The following is a 23,319-nucleotide window of genomic DNA, read 5'->3' on the forward strand; positions in this document are numbered from 1 at the left end:
ACGTTGTACCTTTTTTCTTTAAAAAAGCAAAAATATGGCCCTCGGAACATTTGTCCACTCTCTCTCCTCACGCATAACGCGCTGACTCCCTCAAAAAGTAAACCACCCATCTTTCCGAACCCCTATATTTTCGCGTATGTTTATATTTATATGTTATATTTTGAATTTTTTTGGTCTTTAATTGAGGTAGGAATGATTTTTGGGTCTAGGAAAAGAGGTGTGAGGTGAGATGGGCCTTGAAAGACCTTGAAAGAGAGGGGTATATAATAAGTTATATTAAGGGGTGTACATATTAGTCTTGCCATATATATATATATATGAAAATTATATAATTGTTTTTAATGAAAATGGAACTAATTTTGATTGGCTCAAAAGAATGAAAACGGGTGGTTGGATTATTCATATCATTATTGACCATCCTCTCTCATTGCGCTCTGAGTGATTAGTAGTGGTACGTGGGCCTCGTCTACCGGAAAAAGGTACTCCGTATACCAGCCTAGTCGGCTCAATTGTCCATATATTCGTCTAAACGCAGTTATAAGTTAGCCCAAGCTTGAAACCTTGAATTTTATTAGACCAAGGCCCATTTAGTGTGGGTCTCTCAGATATTCAACTTTTGCACATCAGTTGTCAAAAAAAAACTTTTGCACATCGTTTAGCCCATTGTGGCCTGCTGGCGTCCCACCACCAGCAGCTACTGCACTGTTTTTGCAGCACATTTTATGGCAAGAACTGTAGATGCAATGTGGACATGAAGTGGAAAATTGTAAGAAGTTTCCTCCAACGGATGTAGCATCATCTACCATTGGCGAGCACTTTCTCTTCTCTTATACGATTACAACGGTCATCAATTACAGAAAAACATAGTTGTGGTTTCTTAGTTAGAATAAAGGTGTGTAAGGGTTGCTAACGGCAAAAAAGAGTAAAGGATGACAATAAAAGTATAGTGGTCAGGTAGTGTTGTCACCGAAGTTATAAAGATTAAAGGAGTGTAATGAAAAAGCTAAGTAGCGGTAGCATAGTCACACACTTAAGCCTTGTTCGGTTAATCCCCAAGAAGAAGGGATTGGAGAGAATTAAGGGGGAATAATTCCATACCACAATAGGTGTTGAATAAATCCCTTCGTAATTCCCTTAAATCTCCTTGTAATTGAGATTAATTGAACAAAGCCTTAGGGAGGAGGAGTGGCAGGGGGAGGAAAGGTAAGTAGGAAAGCTCTTGTGCACTAAACGCAGTGTTGATAAGACAGGGGAAGGTATCATATGGGATGGGAAGGAGAATGGTGTTATTATGGGTGAGACTATGGAAAAGCACGTAGTAGGAAAAAAACAATTTATGTTTACTATAGAAGCACAAATCTTGATACGATTTGGGCTATGCAACGGTGATCGAAATTTTGAATGTTTTTAGTCCATGAACAAATTGGCAGTGCCATTAGCCTATAGCTTAGAAATGTGATCTAAAGCATGTTTCCTCCATATCAAAATATAAACAATTATGTGGTTTGAATCTTGTACTAAAATATAAGCATTTCAGCACTATTTGCAGTATTACTTGTCTCACCAATCATTTCCCATTTAGAATTCTTTCCATTTTATCTTTACTTACGCTTTCACATCCATTCATTCCTCATTTGTTAAGGATAACATAGTTTTTTTGTCAGCCTTAAACTCTAAACAACCTAAGAATACTTACATCTTGGTACTGAGGTAGTAAATAACACCGGTGATGTGGTTTTGAAAAAAGGGAGGAAATAAGTGTTCATGAAATTTAGAGGCATCAATTCTTATGCGTTATGTCTAGCATTAATAAAGATAATTTTAATATCTTAAATCGCAAAAAAATCAAATATCTAAGAACGTCGTTGAATATTTTTAAGATTACAGGTGGCCAAATAGGCGCACCGGCAAAGCCCATTAGGCCCACATGCTGAGGTTGGAGCCCAAACATAACCCAATGAGGAGCTGGCCGTGTTGGCTCAATATGGGCATGCTTAGGGATGGTAATGGATTAAAGCCTTTGGTTATTCCATAATCCTAATTAATCTTTAGAAACTTTTAGCTTATAAAAAACTATAAAATTTTAACCCATCCATTTTAAACCCAATCCTTAAATTTTCTAGGTTAAAAAGTTAAACTCATTACCACCCGTAAGCATGCTAGAGGTCCATCTAATTTGAAATGTGTGGCAAGAAAAATGCCATAAAGAGGCCATAAAGAGGGAAAGGGAAAAGTACGGGGAAGTTAGTATAAAGATGTTGGAGAAATAGGAATGAATAATAAGATAAAATAATATGGGGAAATGTGGATCGACTAGATCATGCTTGTGCTTAGCTCATGCAACACCGTGATTTTATCGAGTAGGAGTCCGACCAAGAATTTTTTAGATTTTTAAATTTTATTTATTAAGTAATTTATAAATTTGATTTTATTATTCGAAAAATGACAGATCTAACCTCCTGCCGCCCTAATCCCGACTCCTTGCTCGCCGTCTGTCACATGACCTTTCTGCCCTCTAAGAGAGAGGTAGGAGGTTATATTTTTAAATTCTGAAAACAAAAATATATTTTTGTAAATTATTTATTAAATAAAGTAAAAATTAAAAAATTCGCTCCACGCCTACAGGCTGGTCCATTTTGGCCATCAACAGTACTTGAGATCTGTACCTGAGCTTATTGCTCTATTTTTAAAGATATCTTTCATGGCACCCCTCTTATCAGCAGAAAGCGACAGGAAAACAGTGGATAAAGGGCTTTACTTTGGCGGCACTTGGCCATAAAAAAGACACTTCTCTTAAAGGATTTACCTTGCATGTAGCTTACTCCAGGACAACCTAATCTTGGAGTGGCACGAATATTAATTACCGGCATGATGGATATTATGGTGCTGAAATATAGAAACAACAGTATTTTTTGTCATACTGTCAATATTGTTGAAAAAGTATCTACTTAAATTCTTTTTTACAAAACACGGTAAAAATGCACGCACTTACGCTCAACTCTATAAACACAGACTGAATTGAATTATCTTGAGATTAATCAAAACATCTGTATCATCTCACTGCTCAACCTAAGTTCTGCTGATTAGCTAGATCAATAAGAGACGAATTGTACTTCTGTATTTGAGTTACCACACCGTAGCTGAAATACCTAGCTGTAACTAACTAAAAATTCGAAATGTAACTGCCTTACAACTTACAAGGAGTTGCAAACAGTAAAACAAGTTATAAGCTGACTAAGGTCCTGTTTGTTTCGGCTTAAGATTATTATAATCTAGATTATTAAGTCAGATTACTATAAGCTAGATTGTCATAATCTATAGTAGAATAAGCTGTGAGTTGTTTCTTTTCTAAATTATTAGAGCCTGGATTATTGGGTTGCAAGTCTAAAGAGGGAGTGGAGTGGCATGGTGGGTAATTTTTCACCTAATAATCTGGAAAAAGCTCATATAAATAAGCTTATCAGATTATAATAAGTTAGACTATAGATTATAATAAGCTACTTCAATAAGTTATCTATATAAATAAGCTTATCAGATTATAATAAGTTAGACTATAGATTATAATAAGCTACTTCAATAAGTTATCTATTTCTTTCAGCTTTATCTCAATAATCTAAATTATAATAATCTCAAGCTAAAGGAAACAGGTCCTAAATACTCAGATGAAGGAGAGACAGGAGAAGAGAGAGGACAAACGGATTATAAACTTATAACAGCTTCGACAATGAACCATGTATTAATTATAAAGAACTAACTAATATATGAGTGAGTTAAATATCCTTCGACAAGTGAATCATATATTGTTATAGCCGGCTTGTTATTAGCTATGTTATATCCTCCGTGTATTTTTGCTCTAACTGCAGCGCAGGCAGAAGTTGGCTAGTTTTGTATAGTGCGGAAAGCGGAAAGATCACCGAAAATAGCGGTGCTAGCGGGGATATTTTTGGCCAGAGTGACCTCACTGCTGGTGCATGCTGGCTACTAGTAATTGACTTACCGTCTTACCTCTCTTTTCACAATCACCGCACGTTTTTGCTGCGGCGCTACCCGATACAGTTCCAATCCGTGGCCCCCCGTCGCCATTCAGCGCGCGACACGCCCCATCTCCGCGAAAAAACAAAAAGACGCGATCCGACCCCACGCCGCCGCCGACGCCGCCGCTTCCGTCTTGGCTGGCTGGGCGCGCCCGCGCGAAGGCAATGGCACCACACACAAGTTTTGACTCCCTGACGTCGGCACGGCGCGCGCGCGCGGGCGGGAGGTCAGCAACTCAGGCAGCGCAGCACCGGTTGGACTGAACCACCTCTGCGCCGCCATGTTGGCATGTTGCGCCGAGAGACGCAGCCTCGAAGGAAGATTCTCTCGCTGATTCTGTGTTCTCCCTGATGTCCTAGTCCACAGAATTCGCCTCTTTTTCTGTCGGCTGCTTGGTTCGGTCCCTGATTTCCTTCGCCGGCAGGACGTCCAATGGCGCGGTTGCTTCCTGCAGATCCCGCCATGCCACCACCGGCACGCACTGTTCACTGCTCACACACATGGGATTTGGACGCGTACCCATGGAACGCCGAATACGTAGTTATATTATCTTATGCTAGAACCAAACCTAACAGTAGCATAATTCAAATCACGTACGATTGCTTGTTGTTTTGATAGGTATTTTGGTTGTTGTAACGAAGAATCCGTGGGTCACAACTTGGATTCCGGAGTTACTTTTTTTTTCCTCCTCGGAAAGGCAGGCGTGCGCACCTGATGGCCAACAGCGAGAGGAATACTGTATGCAATCGTTTGGCTTCTTTCCCTTTTGGTACTACTTGCAGATCAAATTATTCACCACTATTAGAATCTCGCGACAAAGCCTCGAGAATATCCCGTCGTGCTTGTAAGAGTGAACCAAACCGAGTAACCAAAACCTTGATGGTTTGTTTAGGAATGAGATCAAATACACGTAGTGCTACAACTGCACAATAAGTATTGCATATAGTCTAGACCAACTATACTTTGATTTAATGGTTTAGATTTGTTGCTATAAAATAATATTTTTCTCTATGCTAAATGATTGCTGCAGTAATTTATTGGTCTGGATCATTCATTTCTCATCGTATAGAGTTAGTGCAACTGCTTAAGTTACTGTTACACTAGCAACGGGATCCTCGTCCGTTAGTTTAACGTCGTGCTTGGAGGGACGACAGCGACACCCTCGTCGACCGGCCGCTTCTCACTTTCTCTCACTAAGCGTCACGTCAACTTTAAATTAGTACTGCCGCTACTGATCACTGAGGTAAACACAAGAGCTTCATCTCTTCGTAATACCGTATGAGAAAGGGATAATTAATCAAGGCAGGACGCACGCACGCACGCACGCGATTAACGTTGCAAAGGCACCACCACGCAAGTGCGTACGACGCGCTCGCGAGTAAAACATGGTGCCAACGCGCGGTGGAAGAAAGCCGTCAAGCGTGGACGATGGACGGCGTGCCGGCCGGCACGGTGTGCGCGTCGCTGTTGCATGCACGGAGATAGCTAGCCCGACTGCCGGCCCGAGGCGGTGGAGCAACGGGGGTAGGCAGGGGAAACACCAAGAGGACAGATCAATCTGCCTACCTACAAATAGTTTTTTACACACGAATATATGTACATCCGTTGTTTGTATACCATCTAAATAGTCATCAAAATAATATGAAAAAATTTAATAAGATAGTTTAATATGAGTTATATTACTCACCAATATGCAAGTTTAAATTCAATTTCTATAAGTTATAGCAAAAATAACAAAAACAATTATGAACATGCGTATACCTAGTTTTAGTTTTGTTTGTTTTTTTTGCTATAATCTATAGAAGTTAGAATTTAAACTTGTATTTTTGTGGAGTGATATAACTCATATTAATATCTTATCTAATTTTTTTCATATTTTTTGATAACTATTTAAATAGTATATAAGCAACGAGTGTGTATATACCCGTGTGCTAAAAAACTTTCAGGTAGGCAGATCGATCTGTCCTCTTGGTGGGGGAGCGGACGAGCAGAGCTAAGCTAGTAGGAGCGTAGCCGGCGACGGCGCCGCGTGCAGGTGCACTGTGCACAGCTGCACATGCGCGGGCGGCCGGGCGCGGCGGTGCCCGGTGTACGAAGTGAAAACCAGGGGAGCCGAAAAATATGAGCCAGGGGGCGGGGCGGGGCGGGGCGCAGCGGCGCAACCACAAGTCTGGGCCCCGGCTGGTCGGTTAGACTCAATACACACAGCAGTGGGTTGGGTTCATCCTCTGCTGCAATAGTGCATTGGTACACGAATCGAATAGCACGTGTGACTTATGCACTAGGGAGCAATGTATATAGGGGTGTGAAAAATAAATGATGGGTCTAGGACGTAGATACTGCCAATAAACTTGGGGCTTTTACAAATTTGTTATTAGTTTTTCCTAAATTACAAGAATGTTACTAGAATGATAATTCTAGTGATACTTTTTTAATTTTTTAATGACAATTTTACGATAACGTTTCAAACCAGTGATAAATTTACACAAATTTACAATTGTCTCAATAAACTATTATAGTCCTAAATGTAATTATTTCTAAAGATGAATACTAATATTAAGCAAGTACGTGAAAACGAACGGAACAAGATTATTGGTTAAGAGGAACTAGGTTGCGTTCGGCTCTCTCTTTACTAACACTAGATTAGCTTATTTTTTACGCACGTTTACCGAACTGCTAAACAATGTATGTTTATAAAAAAATTTCATAACAATGTATGTTTATAAAAAAATTCCATAGAAAAGTTGCTTTAAAAATCATATTAATATATTTTATATTTTTAATAATTAATAATTAGTTAATCATGTATTAATTTATTACTACGTTTTCCGCGCCAGATAACTAACGCACATCCTCCTTCAAACGAACACGGGCCCTAGTTGACGAAATTAAATGAAGAATGTTTGTAATGAGGTGCTAAATATTAATAGTTTCATTTTGAAACACATGTTAAGGGGTAGAAATAGTTTTATTTTGAAACAGATAGAGCACTTCAGTTTTGGCATATGAACTATTGATTTTTAAAAGCAATATGAATTATTGAATAACAAGCAAGAAAATGAATTGGAGCGTACACACGTCGCGTAGCGGTGTAGGGTGTTGCTTTGTTTGTTAAATGAAAAACCGGTGCCTTTTTCCCAGTTGCTCAAGAACACCTATCTTCTGCTCGGTTAAAAAACGAGTCTTTTACGTAGAGTGGTAATACTGTAGTATATCACCGTCCAAAAAAGTATATGCATACGTATATACCAGACTAATAGAGTCATCAGGTCTAGTTAGAAGGGCATTCTCCTTGAAGTCTCACTAATAAAATGTTCAATTCACTTCAAATCGACAACAAGGGTTTAATTTGCTTTGGTTATTTACATTGAGAGTAGTACGTCCACATCGCATATCTTGCAAGTACGATTTGTTAATGAAAAGATGGGAGTCTGATTAGATGAATGCACCATTCAGTCCATTCTAGACCGGAGGATCCAGACCGGTTGACGGTATACACCAAAACACGACGCACAAGGTTTGTCCAAACCACGGCGACGGAGCACGCGAAACAAGCCAGCTAATCTGACGATTGCCACCCATCCACCACAATTCTGCATGCTGCAACGGGCAAACTGGTTTTTTTTTTCTCCCACTTCTATATAAAGCCCCATCATGCTCACCACCAGCTTGTCACAACCAAAAACCTCGTACAATTTCAGCTAAGCATCAGGCAACACAGTGTCACAGTCTAACACAAGTCAAGCGTTCTCATCGAGTCAAACCGCCTCACGACTGCCACCTCGTTTGCGCGCGCCATGGAGCTTGCCCTGGTTGGCAACCCCGTGAACGGCTCGGCGAAGCCGTCGTGCAACTCCGTCGGCTCGCTGCCCGTCCCCAGCTCCAACGCCGTCATCCACTCGCCGGTGACCAGCGCGGCGGGCGCCACGCTCGGCAGGCACCTCGCCAGGCGCCTCGTGCAGATCGGCGCCACCGACGTGTTCGCCGTCCCCGGGGACTTCAACCTCACCCTGCTCGACTACCTCATCGCCGAGCCCGGGCTGAAGCTCATCGGCTGCTGCAACGAGCTCAACGCCGGGTACGCGGCCGATGGCTACGCCAGGGCCCGCGGCGTCGGCGCGTGCGCCGTCACGTTCACCGTCGGCGGGCTCAGCGTGCTCAACGCCATCGCCGGCGCCTACAGCGAGAACCTCCCCGTGATCTGCATCGTCGGGGGGCCCAACTCCAACGACTACGGCACCAACCGCATCCTGCACCACACCATCGGCCTGCCGGACTTCTCCCAGGAGCTCCGCTGCTTCCAGACCATCACCTGCTACCAGGTGCGCGCACTGAGCCCTGCCTTCCGTCTTGCTTTTGCGCATTTCGTCGAACAGCTTACCTGAACAGAGTGCGTTGCACGCATGCAGGCCGTCATTAACAACCTCGACGACGCGCACGAGCAGATCGACACCGCCATCGCGACGGCACTACGGGAGAGCAAGCCCGTGTACATCAGCGTGGGCTGCAACCTGGCAGGCCTCTCCCACCCAACGTTTAGCCGCGAGCCAGTGCCCCTGTTCATCTCACCAAGGTAACGATCGACTCAAAAACGCATGCATGTTCTGTCAACAAAAGAAGAAATTTTCCTCCAATAGTTTCTCATTGTTTATGTCTTCTCAATTAGGTTGAGCAACAAGGCGAACTTGGAGTACGCCGTCGAGGCAGCGGCGGACTTCCTGAACAAGGCGGTGAAGCCGGTGATGGTCGGCGGGCCAAAGATCCGGGTGGCCAAGGCGAAGAAGGCGTTCGCCGGCGTCGCGGAGTCGAGCGGGTACCCGTTCGCGGTCATGCCGTCCGCCAAGGGTCTGGTGCCGGAGCACCACCCGCGGTTCATCGGCACGTACTGGGGCGCCGTGAGCACCTCCTTCTGTGCCGAGATCGTCGAGTCCGCCGACGCCTACCTCTTCGCCGGCCCGATCTTCAACGACTACAGCTCCGTCGGCTACTCCCTCCTGCTCAAGCGGGAGAAGGCCGTCATCGTGCAGCCCGACCGCGTGGTGGTCGGCAACGGCCCGGCGTTCGGCTGCATCCTCATGACGGAGTTCCTCGACGCGCTCGCCAAGCGCCTCGAGCACAACACGACGGCGTACGACAACTACCGCCGCATCTTCATCCCCGACCGCGAGCCGCCCAACGGCCAGCCCGACGAGCCGCTCAGGGTCAACATCCTCTTCAAGTACATCAAGGAGATGTTGTCCGGCGACACCGCCGTCATCGCCGAGACCGGCGACTCGTGGTTCAACTGCCAGAAGCTCAGGCTCCCCGAGGGCTGCGGGTAAGCGCCGAAACACCGGTCACCTCCTCGTCCATCCGCCATATCCATGCTTCACCCACGGCTTCCCAAAATTCAATAACGCAAGGCTGGTCATTCCAAACAGGTACGAGTTCCAGATGCAGTACGGCTCGATCGGGTGGTCCGTCGGCGCGACGCTCGGCTACGCACAGGCGGCGCAGGACAAGCGCGTCATCTCCTGCATCGGCGACGGAAGCTTCCAGGTGCGTCCTCTGCTTGCTACTATCCCCTCCTCAGTTTCTCGCCAATGGCGGCGGCGGCGGCGGCTGTGCTGATGTACGTGCGTGCGCGGGGCACACAGATGACGGCGCAGGACGTGTCGACGATGCTGCGGTGCGGGCAGAAGAGCATCATCTTCCTCATCAACAACGGCGGGTACACCATCGAGGTGGAGATCCACGACGGCCCGTACAACGTCATCAAGAACTGGGACTACACCGGCCTCATCGACGCCATCCACAACTCCGACGGCAACTGCTGGACAAAGAAGGTTAAATTCAGACACCACTACCGCTAGTTACTAAACACGGCTAAACGCCGATTGGACTGGTCGATCGATCGTGACATCTCAAACCGTTCTTGCCGCTGTTTTCGCTACAGGTCCGGACTGAGGAGGAGCTGAGAGAGGCGCTCGCGACGGCGACGGGCGACAAGAAAGACTGCCTCTGCTTCATCGAGGTGATCGTGCACAAGGATGACACGAGCAAAGAGCTTCTCGAGTGGGGATCCAGGGTCTCGGCTGCCAACAGCAGGCCGCCGAATCCCCAGTGATCTTTGCCATCGCGCAACTCGAATGAATGTGATGGTCTGCCAAATGTCCGAGATATTTACTGCTTATTATCGTCTGTTAATTAATTGGTCGATGCGTCTGCATCGTGTCAAATCTACTTAGCAAAGAGGTTGAATTAGTACATGTCGACGGGGGCTACCTGTCCTATGATTATGCTTGTTATTCAAATGCTTGGAATTAATGTTTTGTAAACATGTAATGTATTGCGATGCAATAACATGGATGGTTACAAGGAGAAGAGAAACACACGTCTCAACAATTTACCAGACCAGCGTAGATCAGACTGCATTTTGTATTCAACAGACTAACATCAGACTAGGCGTGGAGGCCGAAAGCTCACAGGGCCGAAAATCGACCATACTTCCCTGTGTTCTTGTAGCCCATGATCGGGGCCCACGAAAGCAGCAGAGTCGCAGAGAGCAATGCACAGCCCGCTCGAATAGAGAACATTTTAGAACATCAATATTCTTTACCGTCTCTCCGTCTAGCTCTCCAGACCAAAATTCAGTAATTTTATCAAAACAACATTCTCCAATAGACACAGACTTGTCATCTACTTTCTACTTACTCTCGTAACGAGTGTATTTCTGAATTCAAATTTGCCTCATAAAAGATTATTTATGGAGTAATTATTGTCACATCATTCACCTCGTATTCAAATATATATCTCTCTTACCCTGATCTACCGCTAATTCCATACAATCTTATTATTTAATGATGAATATTGGAGTCATTTTTACTCATAAATAATTTGTACATACAGTACTATAAATACACTTATATTAGGTATGAGGGAGTAACTTACAAAGTCAAATGGCAGGTCAAATACTTCCATCGGCTAGACAAATCTACCAAGCCATAAACAATGGACCTCATACATTTTCTCTCTCTCTCCTCTCTTCCTTCTCTCTCCTCCAGAATCCACTGTCAGCCTTGCTTTGACACTAGCTCTTGTGCATGCGGCGATGGCAAACGACCCTCATGGTGCACCGTCGACGGAGAGAGGCAACGCCCTACCCACGCCCCCTCTCTATCACTGACCCTTGCCACAACAGCATGCCCAGCCCAACGCACTAGCCAACACGACCAGCCACACCGTTGCATAGACCCCCCCCCCCCCCCCCCCCCCCCCCCCCCCCCCCCCCCCCCCCCCCCCCGCCGTTACTGAGCTCTACCTTCCTCCTCTATCTTAACCCTTTTATGGTTGGCGGGGTTGAGCCTTCTGATCAGGCTCGTCATCTACCTTCCATCGTCGCTAGGCTGTCCTAGCCTCCTCTTCGCCGTATCAATTTGGCTCACGTGACTAATCTATCAGTTTATCTATTTTAGTCTACTTTAATCCATAAAAACTAAAAAATGAGGGACTAAAGGGATTAAAACTGTACTCCCACCATATTTTTATGTATGACACTGTTGACTTTTAGAATCACGTTTGACCATTCGTCTTATTCAAAATTTATATCCAAATATGCAAAATTATAATGCATAATAATAAATCATATTATAATAAATATTTTTATGTATGACACTGTTGACTTTTAGAATCACGTTTGACCATTCGTCTTATTCAAAATTTATATCCAAATATGCAAAATTATAATGCATAATTAAAATTTCTATAATAATAAATCATATTATAATAAAATAATTAATAATTATATATATTTTTTGAATAAGACGAATGGTCAAACATGGACCTAAAAGTCAACGGTGTCATATAAAAAATATGAAGGGAGTATTAGTCTATTAGTTCCTTCGAGAGGTACTTATTATGACTAAAATTTTCTTTCACACCTGCCCCACACAGTAGAACCTATCTCCTCGCACTTTTAGCCTCTCAAAACAAACAGTAGGGACTAATGATTTTAGTCCAGAGACTAATTTTTAGTCTTAGAACTAAAGAACCAAATACCACCTAAGGTTGTTGTCTTCAACGCCTTCGGTCAGTAGGGTGGGTGCGTGGGTGGAGAGAGAAGAGGGTGGAAGGGGGGAAATCTAAGGAAGGAGGAACACGTATATAGAGACTTATTCATGGAACTGGGTGGAAAGAGAAGAGGGTGGAAGGGGGAAATCTAGGAGGAACATGTATATAGAGACTTATATATGGAACTGGGTGGAGAGAGAAGAGGGTGGAAGGGGGAAATTTGAGGGAGGAGGAACCCGTATATAGACTTACACATAGAACTTACTGTTAGATTGAAGAGTGTAGTAGATGTATCGTTAGAGTGAATGGTAAATTTTACTCTCTTGTTTCTGTAAATTGGTCAAATATACACTTAGAGTGAATACAATAAGTGATGTAAACTACCACTAAAAATTGACATGTCATATTTATGCTTACATGAGAAGAGAGGAAATAAAAGAGAAGAAAAGTGTGCTACAGATTTCTAACCAGTTACGGCACAAGCTCCAATACACTAAGCGTGTATAAGAGGTGAACATATATTGATGATAGCGTATATATTTCTGTGCAACTATTATATAAGTTAGTTCTATGCTGGCTATTAATAACATGGAAAGATTTTGGATTAGTAGTTAGCTTTTTATTGACCTTGCTATTAAAGAGTGCGATTTGGAGAGACAATTGAAGATACTCTTAGTATTAGATGCTGTAAAGTATAGACCAGATCAAACACACGCAAGATATAATAGGAAAATCTAAAGAAATGAGTATATATTTCGAGTATTGCCTCTATAAAATTTGTAATGTAATCGATGTACAAGTTTGAGAAAAAAATCTGAAAATGTGTCACGTATTACAGGAAATAAGCTGTGTGCTAAACTACATCTTGGTTGAGTTGGTTGCCGTGTGTCGCTGTCATATTTTTTTCTGCCCTCCTGTTTACGGTGCGGCGCGCAATCACGCCACGTCGCAACGCCACTTGAAAGTTGAACCATGTAACTACTACTGCATCTTCTCCCCGCTTAACTCGTGCCACACAATCCGCCGATCCGGTCAAGAATGTCGCGTCACATGGCCATCAAACTCGCCAACAACCACCTCCTTTCCTCGCAGTCGCAGCTGATAAAATACACTTGAAAAGCAACAAAAGCGCACGGCAAGGCAACCCATCAACAAACAAACAAAAAAAACAAACAGTCGATCTCTCTAGCTTTGCACACGTATGGTCGGTCACGCCACCACGAGCCCGGCCGCCGGCGCCGGCGGCGGCGGCGGCCTGGAGAGGATCCGGGCGTAGAGCATGAGGTTCCAGACGTCGGGCACGCCGGGGAGGCACCAGTGGATGCAGTCGGCGTACGTGGCCGGGTCGGCCTGCTGCTCCGGCGTCAGCACGCTGCCCTGCCGGATGGTGTGCACCGACGTGTGCCCGTCCTTGCGGAGCTCCGACATGGCCGTCACGTCCACGAACGTGACGGGGACGCGCCCCACGGCGCGGGACGCGTTCGCCGCCGCGCGGAACATGTCCCAGTCCGTGCCCAGCCACAGCGGGCCGCGCCAGTTCCGCACCGGCGCCGTCTCCTTCGCGCACCGCACCCCGCCCGGGTTTCCCCACGCCTCCGGGCTGCTCATTTTACACACGTCACATGTGGATCAGCCAATTGAAAACGAGACATACAAATGTATCAAGTTTTTGGTCGTCAGTAAAAGTGAATTTATTTGCTGAGATTTATATATACTTTAGTATGGAACATGTTTCAGGCGTACACCGTGCTAAAAGTCAACGCCTGGGATTCGGTGTGAGCTGATACATAAATTTTTGTAGAGTTCGAAGTATTCTGGCATACAGAAAATCCATCTACTAACTAACTTGGGGAGTATTTAAAACTCGTGATATTCTAGCATATATTGTGATGTGTGTGTGGTTCAATCGTGCAAGTAACCATGTGATGATGCAGTGCAGAGCACAGAACTAGTGAACTACACACATGTGGAGCTTTCATCCTAGTTTCCAAAACTAATATGTAACATGCTCGTCACGCTAGCCGTTGAAAGCTACCTCATTTGTTGATTTGTCACTCCGGTTGGCGCCAAGTCGCTTATGTGACGCACGTTATGGAATGGCTAAAGTCTACAGAGAAACTAGGAGAAACAAACATGTCAATCCAGAATACATCCTAAATATGCAATGCCAATGTGGGCATCCCATGGACCACGTCCACGTAATGCTTTTCTTAAGGGATGTTTCTTACACCCCTAAAAAAATTACAAAAAAAAAAGAGAATCATGTAAGTGAGTGAGTGATCAACTCAAAATCGAGTGCATTTTTTTCGCTCTATTAATGTTACGTTATTGGTTAAATTGTGCTAGGAACACGAATTAGCTGCACGGGAGATTATGTACTAATTATGTATATTTAGGTAGGATTTGTTCACCTGATGTGAAGAGGGGACAGGCTCATGAAGAACACGGACGTGCGCGCCGGGTCGACGTTGTCGTTCACCCATGTCGCCCATGTGTCGAGCACTCTCCTGTACGCCTCGATCCGACCCACCTCGTCGTACTCATCCCACGTCTTCCCCGTTGGCCTCCTGACCATGGCAATGGCGGATTTGTAACTTGGTTTGACCATGGCGGGAAGGGCGAGAGAGACAGAGAGCGAGCTAGTGATCGAGCTTACATGACTTTCATGTTGAGCGTGTTCATCCACCAGATGTACGTGTTGAAGACGAGGTAGTCGACGCCGAGCCAGTCGCCGGCGTGGGCGGCGATCGCCTCGGGCTTGATGACGCGGTCCCGGATGCTGTGCGCCTTGGGGTCGTCGGAGTTGGACTCGACGAGGAAGGGCGCCCAGTAGAACTCCACCGTCGCGTTGTACTCCCAGGCGTGGAGGACGACGCGCTGGCCGTCCCACCAGGTCACGTAGCTCTTCCCCGGCGACAGCGCCGGCCGCACCAGGCACACCATGGACTCCCACTGGTTGCGGTTCAGCGAGTCGCCGACGAACATGAGGCGCTTCCCGCGGAGCCGCTCCATGAAGAGCCTCGCGTCGAAGGCGAGGGGGAGGTCGCAGTCCCTCGGCTGCCACCGCCACTTCTGGTAGCCGTCGTCACGCCGCCCGTTCCGCGTGCACGTCACCTGCGCCGTCAGGTACTCGCACGCCTCCTCGCGGTACAGCGGGTAGGTCGCGTTGTCGAACACCCACTTGCCCTTGGACAGGTCGCACGTCTCGGGGACGTTCAGCTCGGCTCCGGCGGCGACCGGCGACGCCATGACCTTCTTCCTCGCCGCCTTGGTCGCCTTCTTCCTCGGCCTCCTCCTCGCGCTGACCTTCCGGTGCCTCTCCGTCACGCTGTGGTGCTTCTCCGGCTTGCCGCCGTGACCACGCAAGACGGGCTTGCTGACAGATGGCTCCTCCCGCAGGGCGAGCCCGGCTCCGGCGGATGATCCCGCGGTCGGCAACGACGGCGACCTTGCCGTCGTCAGATACAGGACTTCGTCGCGGAACATGAGGAAGACGGAGGCGACGAAGAAGACACCGGCGACGTAGACGGGCAGCCGGCCGCTCCTCCGGAGGGACGCCGCCGCGCGCCTCGCGCCCAGCACCGGGTTGCGCCGGCCGGGGAGGCCCATGGCGCCGGCGCGCGTGTCGTCGTGTATGGTTTCGGTCCGTGTCGTGGTAAACTCGGTGGCTTGCTCGCTGGGGTGTTAGCCTTCTGGGGTTTGTTGAGAGGAGGCTGTCGTACAACTGGATGCGTAAAGACATAGAGATAGTACTGCTCTACTGGAGACTTTTGTACAAAGGCAATACTTTAGTGTGTGTAGTAGCTGCATTTGCAACACTCTGTGTTGAACTATAAAACATTGTTCTCTGCATTCGCACAGGAAACAATTAATTGGACCTGTCTCGAGAATAATTCTACGGCAACTTATAATTAAACAGCTATAAGGACATACAACAATTTAGACAAAAAAAACCAAACGATAACAGCTAAGGTTGAACAATAAAATACGATGAAAAAAACTTCAAAGTGAACTCAAAGTTTAAGGTTGAAAACTGAGATTTTTCTTATAAGCATAATCAAAAACGAAAATATGAGACTATATATACATATATGTATAGTTAAATAGAACAATAGTATAATATATTATATATTTGACCATAAGTAAACTTTTTAATGAGATTAAGATTTTACACCACTGGTAGCACGCCCCACGCCGTCGCCCACTCAGAGGAAGTACAATAGCAGGCTATAAGCCAGCTATAAACATATTTTAAAGAGGTGTAAGAGTGGAGAGAGAAGAGTAGTAAGCTACTAATTTGTAACCAGTTGCAGTACGGTCCATGTATTAATGCTTTGTAGGTAAATATTATACGAATTGACTATTAGATTAACTATAGATGATTTAGAGCTACAAATTGGCTATACTATTGAACTTGCTCTTACAGCGAGGTGTGCAATAGGGAATCAATCATCGCCTGTTTTTGGAGTATGAGTCACGGCCGACGTCTCACAAGATGATGGTAAGGGCACGTACAAAAGTGTCTAATTGTCGTCTCTATCACTGCATGCTCGCTCACGTAAAAGAGAGATGATAGGAGAGAGAAAAGTAATTGTTTTGCATGAGTCAGCAAAACATCGACTCTTGATGCATACAACGAGGAGACATCCAGGAAATCTGTTTTGTACTTATGCTGACTCTAATCAGAGAAGTTGATCAGATGGAATGCGAACGGAGAATTAATTAGCCCGTAATTATCAAGAGTTAGCTTGAAAGACTGTTTTTTGTACAAGGAGTTTTTTTAGTAACATGACTTGAGATAGAGCTCATGAACATGCCATAATACTCTTCTTCCATATTAATAGATACATGTATTAAGTAATTATCACCGTGACACCGTGGAAGTATTGAGACGGCTTCAAGATTACGTACCCTAAGGCCAATGATATATGGCTTTGGGAATAATTGAATGGAATCTTCCACAGAATGTAGATCAGAATCTTGTAGCACTTTAAGTATATGCAATTATATTTCGGCATGGTCGAACCAATGGACCTGAGAGGCCGAGTCCCAGGACTACGTCAAAAGCAATACTTTTGCCGTGCTGGAGACTGCAGAGAGGTATGCAATGTCATTATCAAATGACCTGGGGGTGGGACTGTGGGAGATGGACAATTCTAAAGCGCTGCACAATAATGCGATGTACAAAACGCAATCTGAACCTACAATGCGAAGAACATCGATCATGTCTTTTCACTTATACCTATGTTTTTAAGTCAAAATTTAAATTTTAAACTTAAATTTAAAGTAAAATTTAGGATTTTCATCATAATTTATTCTTCGGGCTTAGTTTTTAAATCATAAAAAATATGTATATAAAAATTTATTCATAAATTATTTTTTATTTATAAATATGTCGTTTGAAGATCACCCTTAGGAAACTAGAGAAAAAAAATTCAGCAAATGGGGTCCAATAATTTAAGGTAAACACACTTACGTTGGTGTGATAGTTAACACACTGCTATTCGATTTCTGATGGATGGAATTACAACCACAACTCCATCGTCAAATGGAGGAGTTAGCCGCGGTGCTAGAGGCTTATGTAACTCTTATTCCTCCGTTAGAAGAGGGCGGAGAAGTCGCTCTATCTTTTCATTTATGTTTATACATTTATAAACAAAAATTTAAATTTTTAATTATAATTTAAAGTTAATTTTTGGTTTTCACCGAAGTTTATTTTCAACATTAAATTTTATATTGTCAAGAATATATATATATATTCATAAATTATTATTATTTTTACATATGCTGTTTGTTCTTTTCCATTAAACACCCAAAGAATCACCCCCATATGGAGCATATTTAGGAGAATTTGTCTACATCAGATAATCTCGCAGAGCAACCCATTGGTTTTGGGCCATGCTACAAAGATATGATGAAGATAACAAACTTATTCTTGCTGCTGCAGGTAGAAATTAATTAAAAGACTTATTTTCACAGTTCATCTAAATTTGATCATCAATATTACATTTAGATGATCATCTAAAATAGATTATATCTTCATATTAGTTATCAATCTAACAGAACATTCATATTACATCTACTATATATATTTTATTAATATTTTACAACCATCTCTTATTATGTTATTCTTTCTCTCTCTCCTATTGAGATTGAATGTTCAGATATGAAGTGAGGGGAGAAACTTCAAATATAAAGTTTTTTCAATATGAATGATGCTCTATTTTTGAAGGATAGATGAAGTATCTGTTGGAGTAACTTTTTCCCACATACTATATTTTTAAGACGGAGGATGAGATAAAGTATTTAATAAGAATGTTCTTAGCCATGCAAATTTTTATTAGATTTGGATAGAGTTTAATAAGTTATTCTATAGATAGTTATCCATGATCTGGATCAAATACTACGGGCCGGCGAACGAGACACAAAGATCAATGGTTAGATGTAGACAAGAGGTTACCCATGTTTAGGCTCTCAGTATGCGAGATAACACCATACTCATACTTGGTGATTGTATTCATTGGTGAACAGATCAGTAATGAAATAGCTGATATGAATATGACGTGTCCCTTGAGGGGTACATAGTGTGAGACATAGAGACCTAATTTAACAATGTTGTAGATAGAAACCAAACGGTAAATTTGCAAATAAAAATTAATTTATGAATAAAACTTACACACACATATATATAACCTCAAAAAAATAAACTCTAAATTTAAGATTAAAAATTTAAATTTTGATTTATAAGCACAAGCAAAAGCTAAATTTAAGATTAAAAATTCAAATTCTGTACAATCTTAAGCAACAACTTTGACATCCATAACATGTTTAAAGCTGTCAGGTTCCATCATATGCTGATTGTGTCAACTGTGCTTCTGATCCAAGAGAAGATACGGGAACCGCTGGGGAGTCAAGTGAATTAATTTCTACTATGTTGCACTTCTATTCTCAGACAATGCAAACCACCTTGAAATCATATGTACCCAAAGACGGGATCTTATTGCCAGCCGTGCTTCAAATACATGCAAATACGGTTGATTAGACAGCAGATTATATGCCTCCTCTTATGTGCTACTCATAATTGGCACATGTCACGTATACAGTTTGGTATGGCAGATTGGCAGTTGGGAGCTGGATGGAAGGAGTGATCGGGCATGTTCACCCGCTCTGATCGGTATGATTTTGCGCACATGCCTGTGGTTCTGAAATTCTGATCGGTGGTATGATTTTACGCACATGCCTGTCGTTTGCTGGGCTGCCTGCCTGCACCATCTGCAAACCGGTAGATCGAAAGAGAAAGCTGCGGAGAGCTCTTGATGGGCCGCTGAGTTGGGCCGTTGCCAGATCATGGTGTGGGCCTTTGGCCCACGAAACATATTACTGTATTTTTTTTTACCCCAACTCCTCCGACCTTGCAGGAGTAGGTAGTCCAAAAATTTAAATTTACCGCTGGTTTAAAATATTATTATAAAACTATTATTAAGAAGTAATAAAAATATCATTGGCATTCTTACAGTTTAGAAAAAACCATTAATAAATTCACAAAACCCCAAAAAGTTTAACGCACAAACCTTCCGCACCGTTATCTCACACAAACACACACATATATCTTTTAATGTGTTATTTATACGTTCTCTAATATAATAGTTTAATTAGATGCTTTTAAGACTTTATATGTTATAAAATTATTTAGTGTATAAATTTTTATATAAAAAGACAAAACTTTATACACACACGAAATTATAAAATATTTTTATATACAAAATTTTCTAGTATAAGTTCGTGTGGGTTAAAGCTTGCGCAAACGATTCGTCCAGCAAAACCCACGCGCAGGCGGCCGGTAATAATTGAGTCGCCTCGTCGGGACAGCATTTTTACCGTTTCCGGCGGTGGGGGCGGGTGCGCGCTGTCTTCCCGCAGCGACAAAACCTCGTCGCGTGCTTCCCCGTTCCCCTTGAGGCCTCCTCTCTCTCTTCTTCCTCGGCCGAATTCTGCCCGTTCTTTCTTCCTCCTCCCCCCTTTCGCCTTCCTTTCCTGATTCCCCCCACCCCCACCTCCTCCTCACCGCCGCTGACTCCCACCGCGACCGCCTCCTGCGCCGCGGTACCGGAGGAGGCCGGCGCCTGGAGGAGGGGACTGGGCTGCAGCCCGCCTTACTGCGCACGCCGCGCGCCGCGGCGGGGGCATGGTGGTGAGGCGGGAGGAGGGGAGCTTCGCGGGGAGCCGGGGGTGCTAAGGGGGAGGGGGGTGGATAGGCGCGCGTGGCCCGACGGATGGCGGCGGATGATGCCGCGCGGAGCAGCAGGAGGATGGATCTGAACCTCTACCTCGGCCTCCCACGCGCCCCGCGCCTGCGCCGCCCCGATCTCGGTTCCGACCTCGCGCTCGGCACCCCGATGCTCTCCTCGTCGCCTTCCTCGTCGGCGGCCTCGGCCGACGCGCCGCCGCTGGAGGCGGAGCCGCTCCACCCGCCGTACTCGCCTTCCCGGACCGAGCTGGTGCGCCCGCCGACCCCTCTGCCCGAGCCGTACGACCCGTCGGCTCCCGAGGCGCATCCGCCCTACGTGCCGCCTCCCATGCCGGCCCCGGACGCAATTCCTGAGCTCGCTGACGACCTTGAGTTCGGCTTCTCTCACCCGCCGCTCCTGCTGCGGCCCAGCGAGCTAATTGGGTGGGTAGACCGGCCGTCGTCGTCGACGGCCTCCTCTTCCTTCCGCCCGGAGCGTGTAGTCGAACGCTACCATCCCGTGATCTGCCTGAATGGCCGCCAGGGTCGCTGCCTCCGTCCAAGACGGTTCAGGTCAGACCTTCCGCCTCTCGGCTCAGAGGCCCCTGCCCCGGAGAGCGGTGCTGCGGCGCAAGCACCACAAGAGCCTATGCATGATACCGTGGAAGAGAACAAGGTGGTCGCTGATGGTGCTATTGTAGGTGCCTCAGAGGAGGAGCCAGCCGAACGTGGCAAGAGCGTTGCAATGTTTGAGTGCAACATCTGCTTCGAGATGGCTTCCGAACCTGTGGTCACTTCCTGCGGACATCTCTTCTGCTGGCCTTGTTTGTACCAATGGTTGCATGTTCACTCAACTCACAAGGAGTGCCCTGTCTGCAAAGGTGAGGTCACTGAAGGGAACATCACCCCTATTTACGGGAGAGGGAATTCGAGTTCTGATGTGGAGAAGAAAGTTGCCGAGGATGGAAATGTATCAGGCCCTACAATCCCACCAAGACCACATGGCAATCGGCTCGAGAGCTTCCGGCAGAAATTCCACCATTTGCGTCCAATTTCTAGAAGGCTCGGCGAGGCACATGGGATATTGTCTTCTTGGAGGCGCATTCTTGATCAGCAGATTATGAACAGTGTGAGTAGGTTCGAAGGGCCTCCTGAATCGACTGTCCAGGAAATGATTGATCATGCTCATCATGCTAGTCGTTTAGGTCGAATTACAACTAGAATGAGGGCAAGGAGGTTGCAGAGGGATGCAGAAAATTCTACATTTGTTGCTTCTGCTGCTGCAGAGAGTGTGCTGCCTGGAAACAATTCATCAGACCTTCCCAGGCTTAGTTCAAGTCCGTTTTCCTCAGAAAGAATTGATTTATTGCAACACTTTGTTGACCTTGCGGGCACGGAAAGATTAGCAACTGCTGTGAGTGACCTTAGAAGAATAGTTAGGCCAAGCCAATATGGAGCATCAACTTCATCAAATCCGTCAAATCCCGATCTGCCGATTGATGGAAGTCATGTTGCTGCAGCATTAGCTGCAGATCAAGCTTCTAATTCAAGCACCATGGCTGTAATTCAGGAGGATGCTGCTTTTACTGAAAGCACAGGAGAACCAAGTAATGCAGGCTCTTCAAGGTCCCTAAGGAGGAGGGGAAGAAATGACGCCTTAGGTTCTTTGGATGTGGATGGTGGGGGCCTACATCGGAACAAGAGAAGGCGACTGAACTGAGACTCTCAGGTTGCTGCACTCGTCCAATTTTCTTGCTTTGCTGTTCTCAGTTAGCCCTTTGCTCTCATGGGGGACGTATCTTCTGGTTGTGATATACAATTCTCTCTTCTGCTTGTTTATTAGGTGCTACTGAGTTCATTGCAAATTTAGTTCCTTCCGAGCCCCGACCTGTTTAATTTATACACTGAGGAAACAGAGGGATTGTAAATTGTCATCAGGTGAATTTACTTGATTGTAAATTGCCTGTGCAAATGTACTAAATAGAATTGATCTTGAAGTCATAAATAATACATTGACACCTGAATCCCATTTGTGGATAGCGTCTGATCTGATTGAACAAATAAAACTGAGCTGATATTGAGTCAAAGTGATCCAAATGAATGTTGAGTAAGCGGATTTCATCCATGATATAATACTTTCCACTCTTAGATGTTTCACATTTGTTATGTTGTTTCATTGCCTTAATGGTTACAACTCTGAATTAGCAAGACTGGATACCACTGAAGAATTACATAAGATACAACGTGTGGTCATCGCTGCACATTCTGCAAGTTGTTAAAACTAGAAAACTACTGCTGGACAAAACCAGTAACTTGCTATTCTTATGCACATAATATTCAAGCCTGATACCCTGATGGAGGAGTTGATCATTCTGCTCTGTTGAATAGTCGGCGTAGTATCCACAAAAGGGAGCAAAATATTCGTCATTGGATGAGTCTAGTCATACAATGAACCTTCAAAGGTTTGTCCTGACTTTGATAGATCCTGTGTAGCTCGTGCTCACTTTCCTTGTACTACATGCCATCTGATTAGGAATATGAGCATACTGACATACTATGATGTTTGAGTCCCATCCGGCTTCCCTGTAAAACCATTCTTCTCCTCAACAGGCCTATTCGGTTCGGAGGAATTTTATAATTTTAGAGAATTCAACTATTTCCTGTAAAAATCATGCGTTCCGAGAAAGACCTAAGTATAGTGATCTACTCCTGGGACAATGTATCTACTGCTGCATTTCTCAGTCCATTTCTGTGCAAAAGTCATATGATCGCGGTTGGGTTGTTTCGCGAGACACCTGACATGACATGGCCACCAACCATCCCACCTGTTGGCCAGACAGATCGTCCGCGATCTGTCACCCGTCAGCCTTTTCTGTTGCGAGCTGCCTGCTTTTTGCCGCCACCTGCTGCTGGATCTTCCTGCTTCGACAAGAGTTCATGGGGCGGAGGCCGTCAGTCAGGCAGGCAGCGCCACCGAACTTACTGATGGCCTTGCCGGTGCCGAACTA

General features: G+C 45.0%; 3 protein-coding genes across 4 annotated transcripts; 2 read left to right on the forward strand and 1 right to left on the reverse strand.

Moving 5' to 3' along the window:
- Window positions 1–7,700: 7,700 nt before the first annotated feature.
- LOC102719675 (pyruvate decarboxylase 1) lies at window positions 7,701–10,400 on the forward strand. 2 transcript variants are annotated; one of them, XM_015837143.2, is made up of 6 exons: window positions 7,701–8,357; window positions 8,445–8,608; window positions 8,702–9,352; window positions 9,456–9,573; window positions 9,672–9,860; window positions 9,971–10,400. In XM_015837143.2, exons 1-6 carry the CDS (start codon window positions 7,833–7,835, stop codon window positions 10,139–10,141), a joined length of 1,818 nt encoding a protein of 605 aa, XP_015692629.2. In that variant the 5' UTR covers window positions 7,701–7,832; the 3' UTR covers window positions 10,142–10,400. The 2 variants fall into 2 exon arrangements, with proteins under 2 accessions (XP_015692629.2, XP_040380158.1); XM_040524224.1 differs by having other exon boundaries at window positions 7,708–8,357; window positions 9,438–9,573.
- Window positions 10,401–12,884: 2,484 nt separating this feature from the next.
- On the reverse strand, window positions 12,885–15,874 carry LOC102719958 (protein trichome birefringence-like 28). The gene is made up of 3 exons (XM_006654467.3): window positions 14,741–15,874; window positions 14,496–14,651; window positions 12,885–13,684 (listed from the first exon to the last, which is right to left on the reverse strand). The coding sequence occupies exons 1-3, from the start codon at window positions 15,691–15,693 to the stop codon at window positions 13,294–13,296; spliced, it is 1,500 nt and encodes a 499-aa protein (XP_006654530.2). The 5' UTR covers window positions 15,694–15,874; the 3' UTR covers window positions 12,885–13,293.
- A 4,234-nt stretch (window positions 15,875–20,108) lies between these two features.
- LOC102717994 lies at window positions 20,109–22,350 on the forward strand. Its single transcript, XM_040524517.1, has one exon. The coding sequence runs from the start codon at window positions 20,358–20,360 to the stop codon at window positions 22,029–22,031; it is 1,674 nt and encodes a 557-aa protein (XP_040380451.1). The 5' UTR covers window positions 20,109–20,357; the 3' UTR covers window positions 22,032–22,350.
- The last annotated feature ends 969 nt before the right edge of the window (window positions 22,351–23,319 follow it).

The sequence above is a fragment of the Oryza brachyantha genome, chromosome 5 (genome assembly GCF_000231095.2).
Source record: "Oryza brachyantha chromosome 5, ObraRS2, whole genome shotgun sequence".
Taxonomy (NCBI): Eukaryota; Viridiplantae; Streptophyta; class Magnoliopsida; order Poales; family Poaceae; genus Oryza; species Oryza brachyantha.

Coding starts and splice junctions, on each gene's coding strand:
- LOC102719958 (XM_006654467.3), bottom strand. CDS start 15,693: ATGGGCCTCCCCGGCCGGCGCAACCCGGTGCTGGGCGCGAGGCGCGCG. Junction 14,652..14,740: donor ACGCTCAACATGAAAGTCAT/GTAAGCTCGATC, acceptor TGCCATGGTCAG/GAGGCCAACGGGGAAGACGT. Junction 13,685..14,495: donor CTGTCCCCTCTTCACATCAG/GTGAACAAATCC, acceptor TAAAATGAGCAG/CCCGGAGGCGTGGGGAAACC.
- LOC102717994 (XM_040524517.1), top strand. CDS start 20,358: ATGGCGGCGGATGATGCCGCGCGGAGCAGCAGGAGGATGGATCTGAAC.
- LOC102719675 (XM_040524224.1), top strand. CDS start 7,833: ATGGAGCTTGCCCTGGTTGGCAACCCCGTGAACGGCTCGGCGAAGCCG. Junction 8,609..8,701: donor CCCCTGTTCATCTCACCAAG/GTAACGATCGAC, acceptor CTTCTCAATTAG/GTTGAGCAACAAGGCGAACT. Junction 9,353..9,437: donor AGGCTCCCCGAGGGCTGCGG/GTAAGCGCCGAA, acceptor CAATAACGCAAG/GCTGGTCATTCCAAACAGGT.